General features: G+C 41.0%; 1 protein-coding gene and 1 long non-coding RNA gene across 2 annotated transcripts in view; both read right to left on the bottom strand.

The window, feature by feature from the left end:
* Positions 1-1396: 1396 nt before the first annotated feature.
* The window catches only part of LOC140906149 (uncharacterized), an 83755-nt gene continuing 60027 nt past the window's right edge, over positions 1397-25124 (bottom strand). Inside the window, exons 6-11 of the mRNA XM_078851326.1 lie at positions 22164-22466; positions 20898-20969; positions 19554-19693; positions 3988-4177; positions 2747-2818; positions 1397-1539 (exon numbers count right to left, since the gene is read on the bottom strand). Coding sequence (XP_078707452.1) covers positions 1397-1539; positions 2747-2818; positions 3988-4177; positions 19554-19693; positions 20898-20969; positions 22164-22466 — 920 coding nt within the window. The remainder of the gene's footprint in view (positions 1540-2746; positions 2819-3987; positions 4178-19553; positions 19694-20897; positions 20970-22163; positions 22467-25124) is intronic.
* LOC140907292 (uncharacterized) lies at positions 4209-14269 on the bottom strand. The gene is made up of 4 exons (XR_012157445.2): positions 13810-14269; positions 12697-12759; positions 11685-11901; positions 4209-4293 (listed from the first exon to the last, which is right to left on the bottom strand). It is a non-coding gene; the product is annotated as an uncharacterized LOC140907292 (long non-coding RNA).

Below are 25124 nucleotides of genomic sequence, written 5' to 3'. Positions count from 1 at the left end.
AGGTCATGCCTGACTAATCTAATCGCCTTTTATGATGAGATTACTGGTTCTGTGGATGAAGGGAAAGCAGTGGATGTATTGTTTCTTGACTTTAGCAAAGCTTTTGACACAGTCTCCCACAGTATTCTTGTCAGCAAGTTAAGGAAGTATGGGCTGGAGGAATGCACTATAAGGTGGGTAGAAAGCTGGCTAGATTGTCGGGCTCAACGGGTAGTGATCAATGGCTCCATGTCTAGTTGGCAGCCGGTATCAAGTGGAGTGCCCGAAGGGTCAGTCCTGGGGCTGGTTTTGTTCAATATCTTCATAAATGATCTGGAGGATGGTGTGGATTTCACTCTCAGCAAATTTGCGGATGATACTAAACTGGGAGGAGTGGTAGATACGCTGGAGGGGAGGGATAGGATACAGAAGGACCTAGACAAATTGGAGGATTGGGCCAAAATAAATCTGATGAGGTTCAATAAGGATAAGTGCAGGGTCCTGCACTTAGGACGGAAGAATCCAATGCACCGCTACAGACTAGGGACCGAATGGCTAGGCAGCAGTTCTGCGGAAAAGGACCTAGGGGTGACAGTGGACGAGAAGCTGGATATGAGTCAGCAGTGTGCCCTTGTTGCCAAGAAGGCCAATGGCATTTTGGGATGTATAAGTAGGGGCATAGCGAGCAGATCGAGGGACGTGATCGTCCCCCTCTATTCGACATTGGTGAGGCTTCATCTGGAGTACTGTGTCCAGTTTTGGGCCCCACACTACAAGAAGGATGTGGATAAATTGGAAAGAGTCCAGCGAAGGGCAACAAAAATGATTAGGGGTCTGGAACACATGACTTATGAGGAGAGGCTGAGGGAGCTGGGATTGTTTAGCCTGCAGAAGAGAAGAATGAGGGGGTATTTGATAGCTGCTTTCAACTACCTGAAAGGGGGTTCCAAAGAGGATGGCTCTAGACTGTTCTCAATGGTAGCAGATGACAGAACGAGGAGTAATGGTCTCAAGTTGCAGTGGGGGAGGTTTAGATTGGATATTAGGAAAAACTTTTTCACTAAGAGGGTGGTGAAACACTGGAATGCGTTACCTAGGGAGGTGGTAGAATCTCTTTCCTTAGAGGTTTTTAAGGTCAGGCTTGACAAAGCCCTGGCTGGGATGATTTAACTGGGAATTGGTCCTGCTTCGAGCAGGGGGTTGGACTAGATGACCTTCTGGGGTCCCTTCCAACCCTGATATTCTATGATTCTATGATTCTATGAAGCCATCTGTGCTAATTAGAGAAATAGCCAACCAAATCAAATTGAAATGCATGTCTTAATATTTGGAGCAAGGTGTTTCTTATGACAGGCTTATGGCAAAGGAAAGTAAATTTCAGACACAAATGCTGACGTTGGAAGTTGTAAGGAGAAGTTTAAGGTTTCTTTCCCCGGTGCTTGATTGGACTTTGCATTCTGTATATGAAGAAGAGTACGATGACGTAGTACATAGTGCTTTTCAGGAGTAGGACAATGTATATTAAATACGCCGTCCTGTGCATGAAACTGTCTGTAATATCTACAACAAAATACAACAACAAGAAGTGGTTAATGTTGCATATTCTATAGCCACAAAGAAAAATAACTATAAAACCATGTGTGATAGCGTAAGGTATACATGGTATTTGATTGCCGTAATTATACCACCTAATCAGACTATGCATAAATCAATATCTGATTGTGTCCTCTAAAGAGGTCTACGTTCTGATCAGACCTTCCCATGGTATGGTAGAGCTGAGAGAAACAAAGAGGCACTCTCAGTGCTGGCATCGTTGGTGTCTGCTAAGGAGTAAGCAGAATGCTAGTGCTTCTTATAAATAGGCTGTTGCCACGATTTTATGCCAAAATTTTCAGACCTGGGTGCCTCCGTTTGTTCTGAGTCTGCATCTAAGCAGCTGATCAATCAAGTGGTCTGATTTTCAGAAGTACCGAAATTACACTGAAATCAGTTGGGTCTTCAAGCTTTCAGCACCTTTACGCCCCATTTGAAAAGTTTGGCTTTGAATACTTTTTGTAATTTAACATGTTAAATATTAGATTAAGGACCAGTGGCACATGTAGTTTAAAGAACAATGACCCATGAGGCATGTTAACAAAGAATAACAAATCCCACCAAAACATATATTTCAGCAGGACTGCTACAGCATGTAACCTGAGCTGCTGTGGGGATTAGGTTTTGGACCCTTTTGGTAACCCACAGCAGATGTTAACTTACAGCGACAGGTGCCGACTTTCTCCTTTCCCGGTGGGTGCTCCACCCCACTTCACTGCTTCCCCTAAGGTCCTACCCTTGCTCCGCCTCTTCTCCTCCCTGCTCTTCCCCCATCCCCATGGCCCAGCATCTACCCTACCTCTTCCCCCCCATGATCTGCCCCCTCCCCTGAGCGCACCCTGCCCTCACCCAAACTCTACCTCCCCCCTTCTCCGGCCCCTCCCTCCAATGCCTCCCACCTGCTGCCAAGCAGCTGATTGGCTGGGCCCACCAAACAGCTGATCGGCAGGTGGCTGGTGGGCACTCAGCACCCACTATTTTTTGTCCATGGGTGCTCCAGCCCCGGAGCACCCGCAGAGTCGGGGCCTATGCTTACAGCAGTGTTCCACATCTAGAGTAATTATGTTTGGACATTTAAAAAAGAGAGAATATTTTCATTTTTGTCTTAACCATGTCAAATGGTGCTTAATTCTTAACTGTATTGTATAGAAAATGAGAATTGGGACAGAATTACCTGTGGAAAGCGTGGTGCCGTTTTCAGGTTTGTTGATACAACCTTCTGTGGTTTGAGACACTACGGGGGTGTCTGAAAGGATAAAAGCATAACATGTAAAGAGGACTTTAATTGTCAAATGGGATTCTTGTTGAAAATGAAGGCATACTTTTCTTGATAGAAGTTCAAAGAGAAAGATGGTGAAAGTATTATAACTACAGTGACTCAAATATGGAAAGTTTATATTTTAAAAAATGAGCACCGAGATTGTATCCACAGAATAAATGCTCAGTAGCACATAACTGATTTGCAAAGCCAACTAGAGCTAAAACAGGGAAAAATGCATATGCTCAGGCAGTGCAGAGCCCTGTGCCTGTTAGGAGCCCGCTTGAAATCTTTGGCATTTGCATGGGAGCCAGAGTCTGGACTAGCAGATCTGATTGTAGGGTCTACACATTGGCTTTTCTGTGTATGCAAGTTTTTGTTTATGTCGAGCCAGATGCATTTTGTCCCGCCAAATTACTCAGTTGAGTTTGCCCCTTTGCAATGTGTATGTATACTAGGGGGATAAAAACCTGTCCGCCTGATTTTGTCTCGAGCTTGAGGCAGCCTGAGATTGTTGGCATTCTGGGTAGTGGTAATGTTGCCTATTAGCTGTACAAGAGACAGAAGAAAATAATCCTGATGAGGATACAGTCTAAGGCCCATCTCTTAGGTATTTTTGATGTGCAAGAGGGGGATGGTCAATAAACCCCTCTTTTCCATTACGTTTGAAACAGAGACATTTTTATCTGCTGCAATTAATTTATTGTATCTCAGATAAGAACCAAACAGAAATTACTTCTCTTAATTCAAGAGAAAAGGGATTATGTTTTTGATTTTGTTTTGTGTAATTCTTCTGGTCTGTTTTAATAAGCTAGGTGCTGTGTGTGTTATTACTTTTGTTGCAATATGTATCACTTGTTCAAAACCAAACACTGTAGGCCAGGTCCGTGGCTGGTGTAAATCTGCAGAGCTCCACTGACTTCAGTGGAGTTTTGCTGTTTTGCACTAGCTGAGGATCTCAGCCAACATTTTCATTCATTATAGAAAGATTTTAAACTGGGGGAGAGGAGCCAAAACTGAGCTTTTGATGGAGAAGCTTCAGCTTATGGAGAGCGCAAATGCTTTTAGGAACAGTAATAGATTTTATTCTTTTATTGTAAAGAAACAGTGAACTCTCTAAATATGTCTAGAACTAGTTTTAATAATATAGTATATACCTGGAGATTCAATTGGGCGAGAACCTTCTTTGCTTTCATGTTGATATTTGCAACGATAATTCTTGTTGCTATTTTTATCTACGGTCAGCCAGCTGCTTATTGAGTATGATTGTTGATTGGCATCAGGGTCCCAAATTTCCTCATGCACTGCATTTTCTTCTGCATTCTTCTTGTCGTCTTCCCAAGTCACCTTAATAACATTTGGGTAAAAATTCTGAATGAGGCACATGTATGATACTTTCCCATCTTGTTCAGAAGAAGGAGGCAGGACCTGTATCTTCCTGGAATTGAATTTTGCTTGTATGTCTGGATTCATTTTGGAGAGAGAAATGAATTTGTTAGGAATTAAGTAAATTCAGAATTGCATTATACTTTGCATACTTTGCTTTTGAAACAATAAAGAAAGAATTCACAGATTTGAAAGCGGAAGAGAAGCAATTTCATTTCTTGCATCCAATTCCTCCAAATTGCACTCAAGGGCACAATCTTAACTCTGAGTTCAGCATGAGAACTATATCTCGTTGCCAAATGTATTTTAACTACTTTATTTCTATAATATATTGTTACTGCCTATTAAATTCTGAAGATAGGAGTAAATTGTCCACTTCTGAGTTAGAGCTTTAGGGAGTTAGAATTGCAGAAGTTTACATGCTTGAATTGAATGCAGGTTTTTGTGGAACACTAGAATCTGTGAGAGTGCCTACTAACTTAGCTTCCAAACACAAAATATATTAAACACTTGTTGAATGAATGCTGAGTAGATCTTTATGTTCTGGTTCATTTCAAAATATTTGTGACTTTGAAAATCTCCCCTTTATTTACCCAAAATTTGTGTATAAAAGACACCGTGATAATGAGAGGAAGCATACAGCTACACTGCAATAAAAGACCTGCGGCACGACCACAACTGGCCCAGGTCTCCTGATTTTGACTTGCAGGGCTGGGGTTGTGCTGCTAAAAATTGCAGTGTAGATGTTTAGGCTTGAGCTGGAGCGCAAGCTCTGAAACCCAGCAACGGAGGTGGCCTAAGAGCCCAGGCTCCAGTCAGAGCCTGAATGTCTGCACCGCAGTTTTTAGCACCAAAGCCTGAGCACCACGAGCCCAAGTCAATTGACCCAGGCTCAGAGACTTGGTGTTACGGGATTTTTATTACAGTGTAGATGTATCTGAAGCGGAGGATATTAAAGATTCCACAAACTTTTAATAAGGCCTCTTTTTAAAAATCACTAGAATATACTATCAGGAGATTAATTTGCCCTGAACTAACTGTGTATACTATTTAAGAACCTGGGTAAGCACCTTTAAAATGAGAGTTAGAAAAGTAATCTTTAAGCCTTTTCCACACTAAGAAATGGAACCATTTTGAATTTTTTTTATCAATTATTCACCTTAAAATGATATAAAAACATACAAGATGTATTCTATTGTAGACCCGGCCGATACAACTTCGGGGGAAATGTTGCTGAATGCTGTTTTGGGAAATTACAGTAAATATCTTAACATGTATCCCTCAATGACAAATATCAATTCTAAAATTAGCAAGGATGATGCATCCTGAAATGTCTTTGTTCATGTATTTGGCCAATGTATTGGAGCGTTATGCTTAAGGCTCAACACCTCTGAAAATCACGCCACTTAAATGCCCCAATAAATATTTAGGAGCCTAACTTTAGTCAACCACTTCTGAAAATCTTGACTCTGAAGAATTATTAACAATGGAACTCTCAACAGAACTCAGTGATCAAATCTGAGGAATAGAGAGAATGTTGCTGCTCGTGTCCAAATCCCGAAACTGATGAGCAAAGTGCCAATAAGTGAACTTCTGATGTATCTCCTGAATTATTTTTAAATAATTCTGCCACAGTATTAAATTTGTCACTCTTGGAATAGAGCTGATCAAAAAAAATTGCAAAAAAATCACTTCATAAAATTTATAAAATTGCTGCCTGCTATAAATGGATAAAACAGAACCAAAATATTTTTATTAAAAGTCTGAACTAGAAAGGATAAAAATATTATTTGATCCCCGAATTTGTGCAAGCGCCTGAAATCATAAATACTGAAGTAGACCAAAAAAGACAGTATAATTAAAAGGAATCGTAAAAGGCCAGTAGGCTTGGGGATTGGTTATATTCCTATTGAAGTCTCAATGACAAAGAAGAGAGATACTTTGAGATGCATATTTTAGCAACCTAAATGTAGCTGGCCCTATGGAACATTATGCAACAAGGGCCAAATCCTAGTTCGACTTTCTATAGCACATGTTGCGTAGAGTCTCGCTGATATAGACAGGCTACAAAATATGTTGGGCCAAATTCTCGACAGAGCAGCGGTAGAGTTGTACTGATATAATAAGAGGAGAATTTGATTCAGACTATAGAATATCTTCCTTCATATTGCTTGTGTTTGTTGTTGAGAACAATCACTGATTTAATTGTTGCAAAATTTGGAAAATTCCGTGTCTTATGACAACAGTATTTCAATATGTTGGGGAAGAAACCCGCTGTACCATGCAGTGTGCCTAAATTAGTCCAGAACTGACAGGGACTCTGATCCTGAGGTACTGAGTTGCCTCAACTCCCATCAAAGTCAGTAGCAGATCAGAACCTCTCAGGACTGGGCTCACAATGCATGTTACAGGCTCAATTCTATACTTATTAAAATATAGGGAATTTTGATGCTGGATCAGACCCTTTTTATTCCTGCACCCCTGCACTCTTTTGGGATGGCATTTATGTTTTAGTATGAATTTGAATTGATTTTGTGCAATAGAAAATTACAATACTAATCTAAAATGCTCATGTCAGTAATCACATATACAGTATTCACAAATATTGGCTCTCTTGATTCCAGTGCTCATCCTTTCTCCCTAACCTTTCACCTTCCCCTACGCCCTGAACAAGAGAGGAAAAAAATTAGGATGAAATCCGGGCTCAATCCTAGTCAATTGCAAAACTCCCATTGACATCAACAGTGCTGGGATTTCACTCCTAACATCTTACATCTCCTGACTAATACATACTTGTGATATGGGAGGCTAAATCCTGGTCACCACACTAAGCAGAGGAAAGGGGGTTTCTCTAAGAAAGCTACATGTTGGACAGGAAGATTAAATCTTTCCCCCATCCTATCGAGAGCATCATAGCCCAGGAGCTTAAGTAATGTCCATGCAGTTGCCCACCCACTGAGCAGGCATTTTGGCCAGTTGATCTCACTAGTCACAGACCCACTAGCCATTCCATGCCCTCACCACTCACCTATCCCTGATCCCCACAGTTCTTTGGTGCACAGGGGTACCCTAGTATAGTCTCTTTGGCTTGCCCCCCCACAGAGGATGGAACTATGGATGTTCTCCTGGTCTGGGGTATTGACCCCTACACAAGAGAACAGCCCAGCTTTGTCTCAGGATTAGTAAAAAAACCCTCTATATCAATAATTGTCAATGTGATCATTCATCTGTTTTACTCTGAATTCTGTACATTAACCTCACATTTAGATAGTAAAGACATTCATTCTTCTACTGTAGATTGCATATCACGTTTCCATTGTCTGTTATCCTTTTTGAATAAATTGTGCTCTGCAGTCTCTAATTTTATATTATCACAAGTAACATTTTCTCTATGCTACCATAGAACTTACTTGAAACAATGAGCTTTGTGCCAGATCCGAAGACTTTGATATAACTGTTGTCACTGTGTTCATGTGCTTTGCAAAAACTCGTGGGCCAGATCTTCAGCTGCTGGAAATCAAAGGCGCTCCACTGAGGATCTGGCCCACAGAGCTTCCATATGGCCCAATATAGCTTCATATAATTTGATGTGTAATTGTGAACAGAAGTTGATAGAATCACTTTAATATACGAGACTTGTGATTTAAATGGCTTTTCCTTACAAAATGGCAAATGCTTGATCCTGTATTCCTCTGACACCCCCAAACTAAAGTGAATTTAGTGCTTGTGAAAGGTGCCATATTGACAGCACTGGAAACTACCTATATTGAAAATACTTCAGCATTCTACAGTGTGCTGTCCCGTTCTTAATAATGTTGTTGTAAATTGTGATGGGTGATTTTTGACTATTACTGGAGAATCTTTTATTTCATGCTGGATTTCTCACCTGGTCCTAACAATGCATTTGAAATCTGTTTGCAAAGGTCACCTTTAAAGGATGAGATGGTAAATTATTCTTAATATCCCTTAAATTCTTGGTATTTCTGCTAAAAGTGGCAGCAACAGTGCCTATCGTGATAAAGTTTTTTTCAGGTGGACACCTGTCCTCTGAATATTCTTTGCTCACAACTGCACATCACTTTCTGCCATAAGTTTGGATTTGGTCTTTTAGGGCCAGTGGGGTTTGGATCAGATACTTTTATATATTTTTCTATAAAGAGTTTGTTATATTCAGTCGGTAATGTCAAAAATCAATTCCTAGAATTGTTTCAAAAGGCAGCAAACCACTTTAAAAAACCTTAGACTACTTGAGAATCTTATCAAAAAAATATCAGTAATAGTAGCTCCTTTGTACTTTATAACTAATCTGCACTGATCACTCTGTTCTTAATGCACTCTGTTTTGCCAAATCCCAAGTAAATTCCATCATATAATGGATCAATAATAATCCATCAATAATATTTTTGCATTTATTTCTTTCACAAAACTTAACGTAAAGTTTTGGTGAATTTTTTTTTCTTATTTTAAATAAAATGACTAAGTACTTGTGAAAGTTGTCAGATAGCATTGTAGACTGAATCCCTTCTTCATGGAATAGATACAACACAGGCAGGGACAGGGGAAACTTCTTCACACCATCCCACCGAGCCATGTCAGTTTTGTCCTGGAAGGACAACCTCTAGAGATGAGAGGGGGCAGTTTAGTCTCCACATTCAATTCAGTCTTTGGCTTCTGCACTGAGCCTGCCATTAGTACCAGGTTTTTTCTAGAATATTACGTTCAGAAGAATCCAGTTATATCATTTTAATGTTAACGTCTTCAGTGATGACTAGATGCACTTCAATGGATACAATAAGAGAAGCACCATTATTCCTATGCCATGCTTGTTGACAGCGCCAAGCTTGGTTCTGTTTCCAAATCTTTTTACTCATCTATTCCACGAAGCAAGAATTCTGAAGAATTCTGGTAGGTCCTGACCCTGTTTTCACTTACACTGGTGTAAATCTGGAGTAGCTCCATTTTGAATGAATAAATGGAGGAAGTCAGTTTAAAAAGAGGAATAACTAGTGTGAGAGCAAAATCAGGTCTGCTAACTACATATGACTTTAAAAGCAATTTCTGCTTCTTCAGTATACTTGTGAATAATTTTGTCCCTGCTAAGAAGTACGGTTATACAACATGGGTAAAATCCTGGCCCCAAAGTCATTGCCATTGAGTTCTGTGGAGTCAAATTCAGCCCTGGGCACAAATGGCCACAATTTCATTTGAACATTACTTAGAATTGTGCAAGGGTCTGAATTTCTCCCTGATCTTAGGCGTTTTTTTTTTCAAGAACTTACTTAGACAATATTTGATATTTCTCTTTGAGAAGATATTTTGTTACTAAAATATTTTATTGTATCCTACAAGTTTAATACACTGATAAATCAAGTGAGCAATCTTAGCTCTTCATGCTGTAATAAATAATCTACACATATCACAGACATGGTTCTCCATTCCTTACACAGTCAAAACAGCTGGTAAAGCTATGGAAGTTTTGCCTGTCAAAGAGTGCAGGATCTTATATAGGTAAGAGGATTTAGGAAAACTGTCCATTGTAAACTATAATGCTAACCAAATTGTATCTACATTCTTAATACCATACAATATTCACTTAAAGCAACATGCTGATCCTGAACTGATATTTTTAGAATTAATTATGACCATGTATTTATTTTAATTGGGTAATCACATACACAATATTCACAAATATTGGCTCTCTTGATTTCAGTGCACATTCTTTCTCCCAAACCTTTCACCTGCCCCTACGAGCTTAACAAGAGAGAAAAAAATTAGGATGAAATCCAGGCTCCATCGTAGACAATATAATTGTAAGGTTTTTTTTTTTTTATATAATTTAAGTTGATACACCATGACTAGTGAACTATGTGCTTTGAGCACAGATGCTAGAATATGTTCAACTTAAATGACCCTGTCCCACATCACCAGGATAACTAGGGGGTACTAAGGTAAACTTGATTGTGAATTGAGCTTTAAAATAGACTGACCGTTCTAGTTGATTTATATAAATGTGCAGAGCATGATTCTGAGAGAGTAAGGACCTGATTTTCCTTTGTCCTGTGTTTGTGCAGTCAGTTATGCCAATGCAAACTGGGTGTAACATGCAACTTAATCAGAATGGTAGCATTTCCCATTGACTTTTCATGAGCGTAAATGGCTTACAAGAGAAAGGCAAAGAAGACTCAGACCCCAAGTATATATTGTGAAACACTATTAAGAATACTTGGAAGTGTCAATTTGCCTGTAATGCCAAGGTACTTCACACAAGACCATAATCTCTTGGGCCGAATTATTTTGCTTATACTGGTGTAACTGCAAGAATTCAGCTATGAAGATACTGACTACTTCAGAGATTGCTTCTTTTGTTTTAATTGAGAAGCATGATGTTGCTTCTTTCAGAGTTGTTTAATTTTATGCATGTTAAAGAATTTGAGTAATATCAAAGCTAAGATACATTTTTGCAATTGGACCAAGGACCAGCATCCTTATGGCGGCACATACTCTGAAAAATGACATTTAACAGCTGATCTTTAGAAATATTAATTAACTTGAAAAAATCTACTTTAAATTTATCAGTAAAAATTGCAGGTTTGCTCTGGGATTGAAAAGTTGATGTATTTGGGATCAGATCCTACGAAGTGCTAACAACCCTAACTTGCACTGAAGTCTACAGGAACTGATGGTATTTTAAGTGCTCATATTAAGTGCTCACTACTTCACAAGATCAAGCGTACAATTGTTGACCTTACCTATGATAAAAATATTTTTAATGATCACAATAAGCCTCTTTATCTTTGCATTACTGTAATTACCACATAACTTACCTGTTACAATGACCTTGGTACCAGAGCCAAATACTTTGAAAATATAGCCACTAGAAGTATCACAGTGAGCAAATCCTTTGCAAAATACTGTACAGATCTAGTATCTTTATATTGACGAACCAGTAGTTGTAGCTTTAAAAAAAAATCCGATTTACTATTTAAATTGCTTTCTGGCCTTGCAATAAAATAGTAAATTAGGAGAGGTTTCAGAGTAGCACCTGTATTAGTCTGTATTCGCAAAAAGAAAAGGAGTTTTTGTGGTACCTTAGAGACTAACAAATTTATTTGATCATATGGTTTCGTGAGCTACAGCTCACTTCATCGGATGCAACTTCATCCGATGAAGTGAGCTGTAGCTCACGAGAGCTTATGATCAGATAAATTTGTTAGTCTCTAAGGTGCCACAAGTACTCCTTTTCTTTTTGTAAATAAGGAGAGTGCATGTAAAATAATGTGAAAACTGTGGAGGCAATTTTCAAATGGGTAAAAGACACTTAGACATCTAACTATTGTTCCTGGGCACCTGCGTGCCATTGAAAATCTGCCCCTAAAATAAATCTGATAAAACATGGTTAAGATTGGGCATGTCAAATAAATTGTGGAAAGGAACAAATTACTTTTTACATTAGGGTCCACATGCTCACCTGCATATTGCCACCATTCCACCATTGTGCTCCTAATGATAAAGATAGATTGAGGGTAGAATATAGCTCTTAAATTAGGTATATTCATGACAATTATTTTGGCTAACTTCTGCCATTTGGTGTAAACAGAAATATTCCCCAACAGAAAACATTTGCTCGTCAGAAATATTTGTTTGTCTCAGGGACTAGGCACCCAGCAAGGTCGATTTAGCAGTATCTAGAGGGAAGAATAAGCTTAATTAAAGACCCAGAATTCTTTCAATCCCATTAAATCCAAACATGGATAAAACATTTTAATAATTGGAAATCATCTTTAAAAAATTGAGAATCATATTATGGATCAATTATCGTATTTCATTAAAAGGATTACTCTATCATGTATGCCTTGTGTTTATGTAAAAAATAAACAAGATTTACTGCATTTTGGCCTTGGTTTGGCCTTTAATTAAGTGCCTGCTTAAATACATTGCTGAATATGAATGGAAACATGCTTAAGTGCCTTCCTGAACTGGAGCTTTTTTTAGGAAAGAAAACACAATTGCATTAAGTTATTACGAATATAAAGGTACCTTTTAATGCTACCTAATGGCCAGATCCTCCAAGTGCTGACCATCCTCAACTCCTATTTAAATGAATGATCATTAAAGAAGCTCAACAACTCATATGATGGGGTGCTAAATATACGGTATTGTATAAAAACCATAAGTTCTACATTTCACATTTACTGCTAACATTGGGTGGTTCCACTTCAGAATATTTTTGCATAATCATCTCACAGTGTGACAATACTAAACAAGTTCTCCAAGCAGTTTACATCATTCTCATTGATTACGCAAGTGTAACTGGTTCATTCTGAATTAGAGAGACTACTATGGGTGATATTCTGACCCCAGTGAAATCAATTAGAGTTTTGCCCTTGCCTTTAGTGGAAGCAGGATTTCACCCAGTATATTTATGAATAACTTGATTTTGTCCTGTATAACGAGCATGGAAAACATCTTGAGAAACTTACTTGAAATCACCGACTTGGTGCCCGAGCCAAAGAACTTTACTCTATATTCAAATCATTGAAATCCTATACAAAAACAAATGAATTATCAAGTTATGAATTTTATCATACTAAAATTCTGAAGTTCATATTTTTAATTGAGTGCCCACAATCTAAACAAGGCTTGCTGTCGGCCACTTAATTGTGTGAGTGTTAAATTCCTGTGCCTTCTTCTACCAAAAATGTTTTTCTCCTTGACATATATCACAGCAGGGCAAATGGAGTGGGGTGAATTCCTGGTTACCACACACTTTCATTAATTTCAGTGGATGAGCAGGATTTAGTCCTGTGATCTCCAATGTGCCTGGATAGGAAGGGTGATCTTGTGATTAAAGCACCAGAGTGGGACTCAGGAGATTTGCCTTTTTTTCTGGCTCTCCCTCTCTGCCCTTTGTCAAATCACAATCTCTGTACTTCATTTTACATTTCAACATGCTCTTAACATATAGTTTAGAAAATGACATCTCCTTGACAATGTCATTATAAATACTGTTGTGTACTGAACATAAACTAGCACTTATATTATTGATTGGACTGTTTCTGTAGCTTTAATCTGATAAAGAATATTATACACAAAAGGGAAAAGATACTTTCAGTAAAACCACTTACTGAGAACCTGAAGACTGTTGCACCTCAGGCAATTTTCCTCTGTTAATCATTGTACACTGATATAGTCCTAACAATAACAAACTTTTTAAGAATCCCACACCTGCTAAATTGAAACCTGTGCTGTGAATTTTACACTTGCTGGCATTTGGACTCTTTCAATGGAGTTGCACGAGAAACGAACTTAGCCCAATATTTTAAATGTAAAACTCTACATTTCCCTCCTTCCCGATTCTTAACAGCTATTGAGTAAATATTCCAGCCTTTTACTCTTGTATTCACTTTACTCATTAGGATCATATACTGCCCTCAGCGAACCCATTGGTTTACGTGGGAGTTCCATACTCAGGTCAAGAGCAATACATGGATTATGTGCAAATTCCTTGTTTAATATTAATTTATTCAGTCCAATTTTTTTGTCCCTTGATTCTATTTACCAAAGGAAAAACAACCAAGAATAAAAATACTTACCCGAAACAACTAGTTTGGTTCCTGTGCCAAAGTACTTGATCCAGCTTGAAGTATCACATTGACTTTTCATTTTACAAGAAGTTGTGGTACTTTACTTATGCTGTTGTGTCCTTGCTCAAATAACCATGCATTCTGATTGGTTGCTGGGAAAATACTTCTAATGAATTATTCCTGGTTCCTTGACTGCTTGGAGAATTTAATGAATTCACATTTTTGTGTCCTCATAAAGCTGATACATAAATTCTCTTCCCAGTGACTCTATATGCATTTCCTTGCAGCTTTCTGTTAATGAATCCTCACTCCTTAAAATGGCAACTAGATGACAGCTTCCATTTGATTTTAATGTTGTAAATAGACTGTTGGATCAGGCCCTTCTCAAACATTTTCACTGTGTGGTCCACATATTAAAAGAGAGACTGTCTCATGGCCTACAACCCCTCTCCCATTCCTAATAGTATTGACCACCTCCTCCCTCTCTCATCTGCAATCACATCACATCTCTGTAGCAATTGCTTACGTGGAAAAATAATACCTTGAGAGAATTTCATTCTTAGCTGTATTACTGAAATTCAATGGATGGTAATGAGGAGGAACCAGCATTATGTGATCAGCCAGCTCTCTACAGACCAGCACAAAGAGCTCCATAGACTGCAGCTGGGAGCCTGTACCCCAGATACATATTTTTCTGTATGTTGGGATTGTTGTAGTTTGTGGGTTACCAATTTACTGGTATCGTTTTAAATGGCTACTGGGGCAGGGAAAATATTTTCCTCTGCACACAGACATTTTAAAGCGGAACAGAGATAACATCTGAGAGAGCCCACCTCATTTCAGACAAAAGGGGTGGATGACACTCTAGCAATTGGAAGGGAACTACCCAGAGTTTTTGATCTCTCTCACAGATGCAGACACGGCCACCCCCACCGCACTAACGTGCAGAATGATTCTGGGAAGTAACTGACAGTGGGTATGAAAAATAGAAAAGGAACATACAGTGAGTGGTTCCTCCCAAATGTACAGGTGGTTGTGTCAAAGGGCTTGTCTACTACCCAAGAGTTTATTGGGAATATCTCCCAGCATTGCAGTCGTGCTGGTGAATCTTCCCTGGTGATCCCTGGGAGAACTGCTGTAGTGAGGGCAATAGCCTTCACTGGCCTGTTACCACCATGTCTTGTAGACCTGCTCTGAGCAGGGTTAAGTGACACCAGCATAAAAACACCAGCACAAACACTGCTGCACTTGGTGTCCTTGATGGGGCTGTACTGACGTTAGTGCCACAGCGGGAGGTTGTGACGTTCCCCTCTGGTGTGATCTGGACCAGTGATCTGCTAGGTCACGCCAATCCTTGCTCTGCTCAGAGAACCCCTACTCCTGGGCTGTTCACGTGCAGCCTGTGCCATATAAATTGCTCCTTGGATTGTGCCATAGTCTAATCATCATGCATAATCACTTGCACTGGTATTGCACTTTCCATTCAAGAATTTCAATGTACTTTAATGCATTAAGCTTCAATGTCTATGTGAGGCAGGTATTATTCACAGTGGGAGAAACTGAAAGCCAGAGTGGATAAGTGACTTGGTCGTGCAAGAAAGGGTACGGAGGTGCAGGGGGTAAAAACTCGGGAGAAAGAGGAGGAGATGGGGCAGGGTCACAGTCCCGGTGCCATTCGCCCCCCACTTCTGCAGAGGTTCCAGCACCCCTGTGGGGGCCCCCAAATTGGACAGGGCCTTGGGCATGGGGCCCATGAGCCCATGCATTAATCCACTACTGAGTAGAGCAGAAGGATTACATCTCATGTTTGCTTACCACACTCCTGCTAACACACACAAGAATAACGTTCACTTTTCTTGTAACAGTGTTACACTGTTGACTCGTATTTAACTTGAGATTCACTACGTGCCCAAATCACTTTCCACAGTACTCCTTCCTAGGCAGTTGTTTCCCATTTTGTGTGTGTGCAATTGATTGTTCCTTCCTCAGTGGAGTACTTTGCATTTGTCCTTATTGAATTTCATCCTATTTACTTCAGACCATTTCTCCAGTTTGTCCAGATCATTTTCAATTTTAATCCTATCCTCCAAAGCACTTGCAACAGCAGGAAGGGAAGCTGTTTAACACCATTCCTTTTGTAGTAGCCTAGATAACCCTTGCTCATACCAACTGGGATCACCCTAATGCATCACCACTCCGACACTTCAGTGATGAGCGATAAATAACAGTATAAAATAGGATATGGAAGGCTATAGACTACCAGTGGTTTCTGTGATAGGTTGTAAGGACTGGTCAAAATCTCCTCACTTCTAGGACCTAGGAGCAGTGAATAAAAGAGAAATAGAAGAATCATCCTCTCTCCTCCTCCTGTTGCTGACTTTCAAGTTGGGCAGCTCCAGTACCTGAAGACTCCATCTGCAATAAGCACGCTCTAGCTAGCGCCCTCCCAGTTCAGACGTGTGGTCAGTCTGCCCATGTGGCATCCCCACAAAGCTTCTGAGCTGGTGCTTCGGGGGCTGAGCCGGACTTTCCTTGTAATCGCTGCTCAGTGTTGCCAACCTCGGCAATTTTTCACTGACTTGGCGACTTTTGAAAGGCCTCAGCAGCAAACCTCCCCCCACAACCCAATAACCCTTTAGCTGGCGACAGGTGACCCTTTGGGTGATCTCTGGGTGATTCAGATGGGCCCAGTCCCTGCTGCCACGGGTGGCCTTTGTGCATGAGCGGCCACCAGGGCGCGTGCACAGCTGGGTGGGGATGTGGGGGAGGGGTCTAAACCCCGAATTGTCCCACGTGCGAGTGAGCCGCGGCTGCTGCCATGACGCCCCCATGGCGCGCACAGGGGCAGCAGCTCCCAGCGCCTGTTTCATCCAGAGGGTGGTGGCACCTTTTCCCTCCTGCCACCTGGAGCTATTTCCTCTGCTGCTTTGTGCCCCTCCCCCCATGCAGCACAGCACCAGCGAGCGAGGGGAGAGGCTGAGTAGCTGCAGCCCCCAGTCCCAACGGTGCCTCCTCTCTGTGGTATGGGGGGAATGGCTGCAGGTAGAGTCCAGGGCGGGGCCAGGCCTGGTGTTTGCAGCTGGCTCATGGAAAGCAGCCGGGCCTGAGCCGGCACAGGAGCCGTGAGTTGAGGCCTCATTGTGAGGTCCATTTTGCACAGGCAATGGTGGGTGGCGTGGAGTCTCAGCGGGCAGAGCCAGGGGAACGGCCGCCTGCCCATAGCCACTGCCATGATTCTATGCATGATTTTATCCTGGTAAAATGAGGCGTAATTCACAGCACAGTCGTGGTAAAAACAGTTCAAGTCACTGCATGGTCATGGGTCTCGGCCACCTTTGGATCCACTGGCTCAAAGCGAAGTCACGAACTGTTCATGTGAGGCAGGTGATCAAAGTGACCTAACTGTCTAACACTGCGTGGTAGCAGGGCCCGTGTAATGGGCAAAGTTCCTGGCCCATGACAGTGGTGACAACAGTGACATAGCTGTATCCTTAGCCATCATGCTTGTTTGCTTTCAATACAAGTGAGGAAGAGGAGCAGGCGGGAGGTGCGGGGGACCAGGAAACAAACAGCCAGGCAGGCAGTGGAGAGACTATATTACCAGAACTCTCAAAAGTCCTAGATTTTGTGGGACTGTCCTTTGACCCCGCACAATCCTCTGTTTGCCCCAGGCCCCCTACCAAGTGGCATCGTGACCTAGCGCATGGGGTCATGACCCCACTTAGGTTTAGCTCATCTGTCCCTCCATCTCCATAGCCCACTTTAGCCCCTAGAAAGGTTTGGATGTATGCACTAGAGCGCTGTGGGGAGGAGGGGAAGAGTGTTACTGCTGGGGGAGGGGGAGTGTGGAAGGAGCAGTGTCACCAACCGGGTTATTTTGGGGGCTACATTTCACATGTGTTTGCCAAAAACCTCAAGTTTTGAGGCTGACAACACTGTTGCTGCTGCAGGCCACTTTAGCACCAGATGTGAGAGCAAGGACCCACTGTTTTCTGTGTGATCATTGACTCTCCACCCCCGCTGCTAGCACCCAGGGGATAAGGAAGAGGAGGAATCAGCCTGACTGAGAATGCAGAGGGGTGAGGAGTGTGTGTGTGTGTGTGTGTGAGGGGGAGGACGGGGGACACACAGGGAGAGACAGGTGCAGGAACCAGAGTGTGAGAAGAAGCAGAGTGGGAGTGGGGATGGTTGCCAGTAGTGGGGTACAGGAAACAGTGCGGTGAGGACGGGACAGGTGGGACAGCAGAGGAGGAAATGGACTGGAGTTAACAGGTGGTGGATCGGACTAGAGGGAGTGGCAGGGGAGGCATATCGGTGTATATAGGCATGGGGGGAGGATATAGGATGTGGGGGAGGATAGGGAAGAAGGGGAGGGGTGGATATGAGAGATGGGGATAGAGACAGGATTGGGGCTGAAGGGAGGAGGCATGGTCTAATGCTTAGTGCTAGCCTGGGACTTGGGAGACCCTGGTTTAATTCTCTCTTCTACCACAGGCTTTCCTTGTGGCTTTGGGCAAGCCACTTAGTTTCTACAGACCTCAGTTCCCCCTCTGTATTATGGGCATAATAGTACTTCCTTATCTCACAGCGGTGTTGTGTGGATAAATGCATTAGAGATTGTGAGGCATTCAGATACTACCGTGGTAAAAGCCATATAAATATGTTTCATGGTTGGGTGCAGGGGATAAAAGAAATGGGTCTCTGAACAATAAAGAACCCTTCCTTGCAGTTTCTAGAATTGATTTCCTTTAAAGAAATAAACTGGACAGAATTCTGCAATGCTGAATTTTATTTAAAATCCATTAATCTTTCAATTAAAAAATTAGTCATATTTCAGAAGCCTGTTTTTGTTTTTATAAAGCAAATAAATGCAATTAGTGGAAATGAAGTGTCAAATCATTTTAAGTTACAGATGAGGACTCCACCCCTGCAAATATTTATGGGACAAGTTTTCCCATTGACTTCACTGAATGCAGTTGACCTTTCCACATCCAAAAAGTTCTTTTTGTGCACATGTTTTTTTGCAGGATAAGGGTTTCTTTGCAGGTGCCGACTTTCTTCTTTCCGGGTGGGTGCTCCACCCCACTCCACTGCTTCCCCTAAGGTCCCACCCTGGCTCCGCCTCTTCTCCTCCCTGCTCTGCCCCCTTCACCATGGCCCAGCATCTGCCCCACCTCTTCCCACCATGCTCTACCCCCTCCCCTGAGCGCGCCCTGCCCTCACCCCACCTCTACCTCCCACCCCCGCTCCGGCCCCTCCCCCCAATGCCTCCCACCTGCCGCCAAGCAGCTGATCAGCAGGATAAGCTCTATGTCAACAGGAGAGCGTCTCCTGTGGACACAGTGACTGCCTCTCCAGCAGGTGGAGTAACTATGCCAACAGGAGAAGCTCTTCACTAAAGAGCTACAGCTTTTTAAGTGTAGATCTGTCCTTTATTGTACTGCTAAATCCTCTGGGTCTGCACTACTTTGTGATGCAAAATTCCCATTGAAATCAAGGAGTGTAGCCTCAGCCCTTGAAGTTCCACAGTTACAAAATTAAAATAATAAAATAGGAAATATGGTCACATATAAAACTGTTCGCTCTCAAGCAGAAGAAGCCATCTGTGCTAATTAGAGAAATGGCCAACCAAATCAAATTGAAATGCAAGTCTTAATATTTAGAGCAAGGTGTTTCTTATGAACAGGCTTATGGCAAAGCAAAATAAATTTCAGACACAAATGCTGACACTGGAAGTTGTAAGGAGAAGTTTAAGGTTTCTTTCCCCGGTGCTTGATTGGACTTTGCATCCTGTAGATGAAGAAGAGTACGATGACGTAGTACATGGTGCTTTTCAGGAGTAGGACAATATATATTAAATACGCCGTCCTGTGCATGAAACTGTCTGTAATATCTACAACAAAAAAACAACAACAAGTGGTTAATGTTGCATATTCTATAGCCGCAAAGAAAAATAACTGTAAAACCATGTGTGATAGCGTAAGGTATACATGGTATTTGATTGCCGTAATTATACCACCTAATCAGACTATGCATAAATCAATATCTGATTGTGTCCTCTAAAGAGGTCTACGTTCTGATCAGACCTTCCCATGGTATGGTAGAGCTGAGGGACACAAAGAGGCACTCTCGGTGTTATTATCGCTGGTGTCTGCTCAGGAGTAAGCAGAATGCTAGTGCTTCTTATAAATAGGCTGTTGCCACGATTTTATGCCAAAATTTTCAGACCTGGGTGCCTCCGTTTGTTCTGAGTCTGCATCTAAGCAGCTGATCAATCAAGTGGTCTGATTTTCAGAAGTACTGAAATGACACTGAAATCAGTTGGGTCTTCAAGCTTTCAGCACCTTTACGCCCCATTTGAAAAGTTTGGCTTTGAATACTTTTTGTAATTTAACATGTTAAATATTAGATTAAGGACCAGTGGCACATGTAGTTTAAAGAACAATGACCCATGAGGCATGTTAACAAAGCACAACAAATCCCACCAAAACATGTATTTCAGCAGGACTGCTACAGCATGTAACCTGAGCTGCCCATGGGGATTAGGTTTTGGACCCTTTTGGTAACCCACAGCAGATGTTAACTTACAGCGACAGGTGCCGACTTTCTCCTTTCCCGGTGGGTGCTCCACCCCACTTCACTGCTTCCCCTAAGGTCCCACCCTGGCTCCGCCTCTTCTCCTCTCTGCTCTGCCCCCTTCCCCATGGCCCAGCATCTGCCCCACCTCTTCCCACCATGCTCTGCCCCCTCCCCTGACGCGCCCTGCCCTCAGCCCACCTCTACCTCCCCCCTTCTCCGGCCCCTCCCCCCAATGCCTCCCACCTGCTGCCAAGCAGCTGATTGGCTGGGCCCACCAAACAGCTGATCGGCAGGTGGCTGGTGGGCACTCAGCACCCACTATTTTTTGTCCATGGGTGCTCCAGCTCCGGAGCACCCGCAGAGTCGGGGCCTATGCTTACAGCAGTGTTCCACATCTAGAGTAATTATGTTTGGACATTTTAAAAAGAGAGAATATTTTCATTTTTGTCTTAACCATGTCAAATGGTGCTTAATTCTTAACTGTATTGTATAGAAAATGAGAATTGGGACAGAATTACCTGTGGAAAGCATGGTGCCGTTTTCAGGTTTGTTGATACAACCTTCTGTGGTTTGAGACACTACGGGGGTGTCTGAAAGGATAAAAGCATAACATGTAAAGAGGACTTTAATTGTCAAATGGGATTCTTGTTGAAAATGAAGGCATACTTTTCTTGATAGAAGTTCAAAGAGAAAGATGGTGAAAGTATTATAACTACAGTGATTCAAATATGAAAAGTTAATATTTTAAAAAATGAGCACCGAGATTGTATCCACAGAATAAATGCTCAGTAGCACATAACTGATTTGCAAAGCCAACTAGAGCTAAAACAGGGAAAAATGCATATGCTCAGGCAGTGCAGAGCCCTGTGCCTGTTAGGAGCCCGCTTGAAATCTTTGGCATTTACATGGGAGTCAGAGTGTGGACTAGCAGATCTGATTGCAGGGTCTGGACGTTGGCTTTTCTGTGTATGGAAGTTTTTGTTTATGTCGAACCAGATGCATTTTGTCCCACCCAATTACTCAGTTGAGTTTGCCCCTTTGCAATGTGTATGTATATTCGGGGGATAAAAACCTGGCTGCCTGATTTTGTCTCGAGCTTGAGGCAGCCTGAGATTGTTGGCATTCCGGGTAGTGGTAATGTTGCCTATTAGCTGTACAAGAGACAGAAGAAAATAATCCTGATGAGGATACAGTCTAAGGCCCATCTCTTAGGTATTTTTGATGTGCAAGAGGGGGATGGTCAATAAACCCCTCTTTTCCATTACGTTTGAAAGAGAGACATTTTTATCTGCTGCAATTAATTTATTGTATCTCAGATAAGAACCAAACAGAAATTACTTCTCTTAATTCAAGAGAAAAGGATTATGTTTTTGATTTTGTTTTGTGTAATTCTTCTGGTCTGCTGTAAGAAGTTAGATGCTGTGTGTGTTATTACTTTTGTTGCAATATGTATCACTTGTTCAAAACCAAACACTGTAGGCCGGGTCCGTGGCTGGTGTAAATCTGCAGAGCTCCACTGACTTCAGTGGAGTTTTGCTGCTTTACACTAGCTGAGGAGCTCAGCCAACATTTTCATTCATTATAGAAAGATTTTAAACTGGGGGAGAGGAGCCAAAACTGAGCTTTTGATGGAGAAGCTTCAGCTTATGGAGAGATGGAAGCTAATATTGGACTGGAGAGCGCAAATGCTTTTAGGAACAGTAATAGATTTTATTCTTTTATTGTAAAGAAACAGTGAACTCTCTAAATATATATAGAACTAGTTTTAATAATATAGTATATACCTGGAGATTCGATATGGACAGAACCGTCTTTGCTTTCATGTTGATATTTGCAGCTGTAATTCTTGCTATTTTTATCTACGGTCAGCCAGCTGCTTATTGAGTATGATTGTTGATTGGCATCAGGGTCCCAAATTTCCTCATGCACTGCATTTTCTTCTGCACTCTTCGTGCCGTCTTCCCAAGTCACCTTAATAACATTTGGGTAAAAATCCTGAATGAGGCACATGTATGATACTTTCCCATCTTGTTCAGAAGAAGGAGGCAGGACCTGAATCGTGCTGCCATTAAGTCTTGCTGGTGTTTCTGGATTCATTTTGGAGAGAGAAATGAATTTGTTAGGAATTAAGTAAATTCAGAATTGCATTATACATTGCATACTTTGCTTTTGAAACAATAAAGAAAGAATTCACAGATTTGAAAGCGGAAGAGAGGCAATTTCATTTCTTGCATCCAATTCCTCCAAATTGCACTCAAGCACACAAGCTTAACTCTGAGTTCAGCATGAGAACTATACCTCGTTGCCAAATGTATTTTAACTACTTTATGTCTATAATATATTGTTACTGCCTATTAAATTCTGAAGATAGGAGTAAATTGTCCACTTCTGAGTTAGAGCTTTAGGGAGTTAGAATTGCAGAAGTTTACATGCTTGAATTGAATGCAGGTTTTTGTGGAACACTAGAATCTGTGAGAGTGCCTACTAACTTAGCTTCCAAACACAAAATATATTAAACACTTGTTGAATGAATGCTGAGTAGATCTTTATGTTCTGGTTCATTTCAAAACATTTGTGACTTTGAAAATCTCCCCTTTATTTACCCAAATAAATACCTATTTGTATGAAGTGACAAAAATTGATGATTTTTGCAATTTTTTTTATCAGCTCTATTCCAAGAGTGACTAAATTAATACTGTGGCAGAAAATTCTGCCACAGTATTAATTTAGTCACTCTTGGAATAGAGCTGATAAAAAAAATTGCAAAAATCATCAATTTTTGTCACTTCATACAATTTTTAAAAATTGCTGCCTGCTATAAATTGGATAAAACAGAACAAAAAATATTTTATTGAAAGTCCGAACGAGAAAAGATAAAAATATTTTTGATCCCTGAGTTTGTGTGAATGAAATAATAAGTACTGAACCAGGCCAAAAAATACTTCCCTACTAAAATCTGTCTGCTCGTTTCATATGGGTGACAGTAAATAATACTTTTTTTTAAACAATATATTCAATGTACTAGTTATCACAAGAAGTGAGCAGGTTCAAAACACTTTTACTGCCTCTAATTTCTGTCTCCTGTTTGTCACTGTGGGATACAACCAAGAGAATAAGGTTCCCAACCCAGCTAACTGCCAAAGAAGTGTTCTCTGCAGAACGAGGCAAGATTCTCATGTTATAAATGTCCATCACAAAGAAGAAAGGGAAGGTTGTCGATATTTCAGTCGTGTCAAAGGTCCCCAAATGGGCACCATGTATCTTGTGCATTCTCCATTTGTTCCAACACTTAATTAGAGGTGAACAATTAGAGCCCATTTAACAAAATAATTGGCCTATTTGCCACAAAACATTTTGATTGGAAATTTTAAAGGCAGCAAGAAGGGATTTAGGTGCCCAAATCCCTTTCAAATTCAGGCTCCTTTAATAATGTCAGCCATTGTCTTTAGTCAACTGAGACACAAATATTAATAAATACTAAAGCCCTGCTCCCACAAAGTCTTACACATGTGCTTAATTTTATGCATTGTGAGTAGTCCCACTGATGTCAAAGCTTGTGAAGGTTCCTTTTCTAAAATGATTCCAGCTTATTTTTGTGCTGTCTGGCTAGTCTAGAGTTTTCTGAAACGATTTGGAACTGAACCAAACTGTAACCTTGTAACTAGGGTTGTGTCAAAAAGTATTTAAAATATCTAAAAATTTAGAAGCCAATGAAGACAGCTGAGACGTTAGACTACCTAACCAAGAAAAATTCCTTCATTAAAGAACTTTCCCTCATTTTGAAAATTGTCACCAATTTAGGGAATTGATTTTTCTGTTCTTTTCAATTTCGATCCTCATGCTCTGGCACTAATTAGTTCAACATTTGGAGCTCAATCTTACATTCCATACGCACCAAAACCACCCAGGAATACAGGATTGGGCTTGACCAGTAGGTTTACCAAATGATTTACTCACTCAAGTCTTGTTTGTATTCAAAAAACCTTTACATAGCTTCCTGCCCAGTGATGTTGTGCTTTGCAAAAACTAATGATGATTTCTGGCATTTCTCATTAGATGCTTTTAAAAATTGGAGTCATATTTATATGCTGACACTTTTGCAAACACATATCATTTTTTGCATTTGTACATGGTTAGATGGGTGTCTATCTAATATAAAATCTGAATTTTGTACATATATAAGCAGAATGTGTGTTTGCATAAGTGGCTGTGCAGATGCATGAGCAAAATCAGTTTTAAATTTCGGGCCTCACTTTAGGTCTGATCTAAAATCCCTTGAGGCCAATGGGATTTTCTCCTTTGGCTTCAATGGGCTTTGCATAAGACACTGTAAGAAGATCAGATCCTTAATTTCCAAGTCAATTATAGTTTCCAGTGTGGAGCTACTTGTTGTTTTGGTCCAACTTAACTTTTCAAAACACGTTGCTTATCTAAAAGAAAAGGAATACTTGTGGCACCTTAGAGACTAACAAATTTATTAGAGCATAAACTTTCGTGAGCTATAGCTCACTTCATTGGATGCACACAGTGGAAAATATAGTGGGGAGATTTTATATACACAGAGAACATGAAACAATAGGTGTTACCATACAGACTGTAACAAGAGTGACCAGGAAAGGTGAGCTATGACCAGCAGGAGAGCGGTGGGGTGGGGTGGAGGGACGGGAGGAGAAGCCTTTTGTAGTGATAATCAAGGTGGGTCCTTTCCAGCACTTTACAAGAACAGTAGGAGAGGAAATAAACAA

This window comes from Lepidochelys kempii, chromosome 2 (genome assembly GCF_965140285.1).
Source record: "Lepidochelys kempii isolate rLepKem1 chromosome 2, rLepKem1.hap1, whole genome shotgun sequence".
Classification (NCBI taxonomy): domain Eukaryota; kingdom Metazoa; phylum Chordata; order Testudines; family Cheloniidae; genus Lepidochelys; species Lepidochelys kempii.
This window is presented reverse-complemented; position numbering and strand designations above follow the sequence as displayed.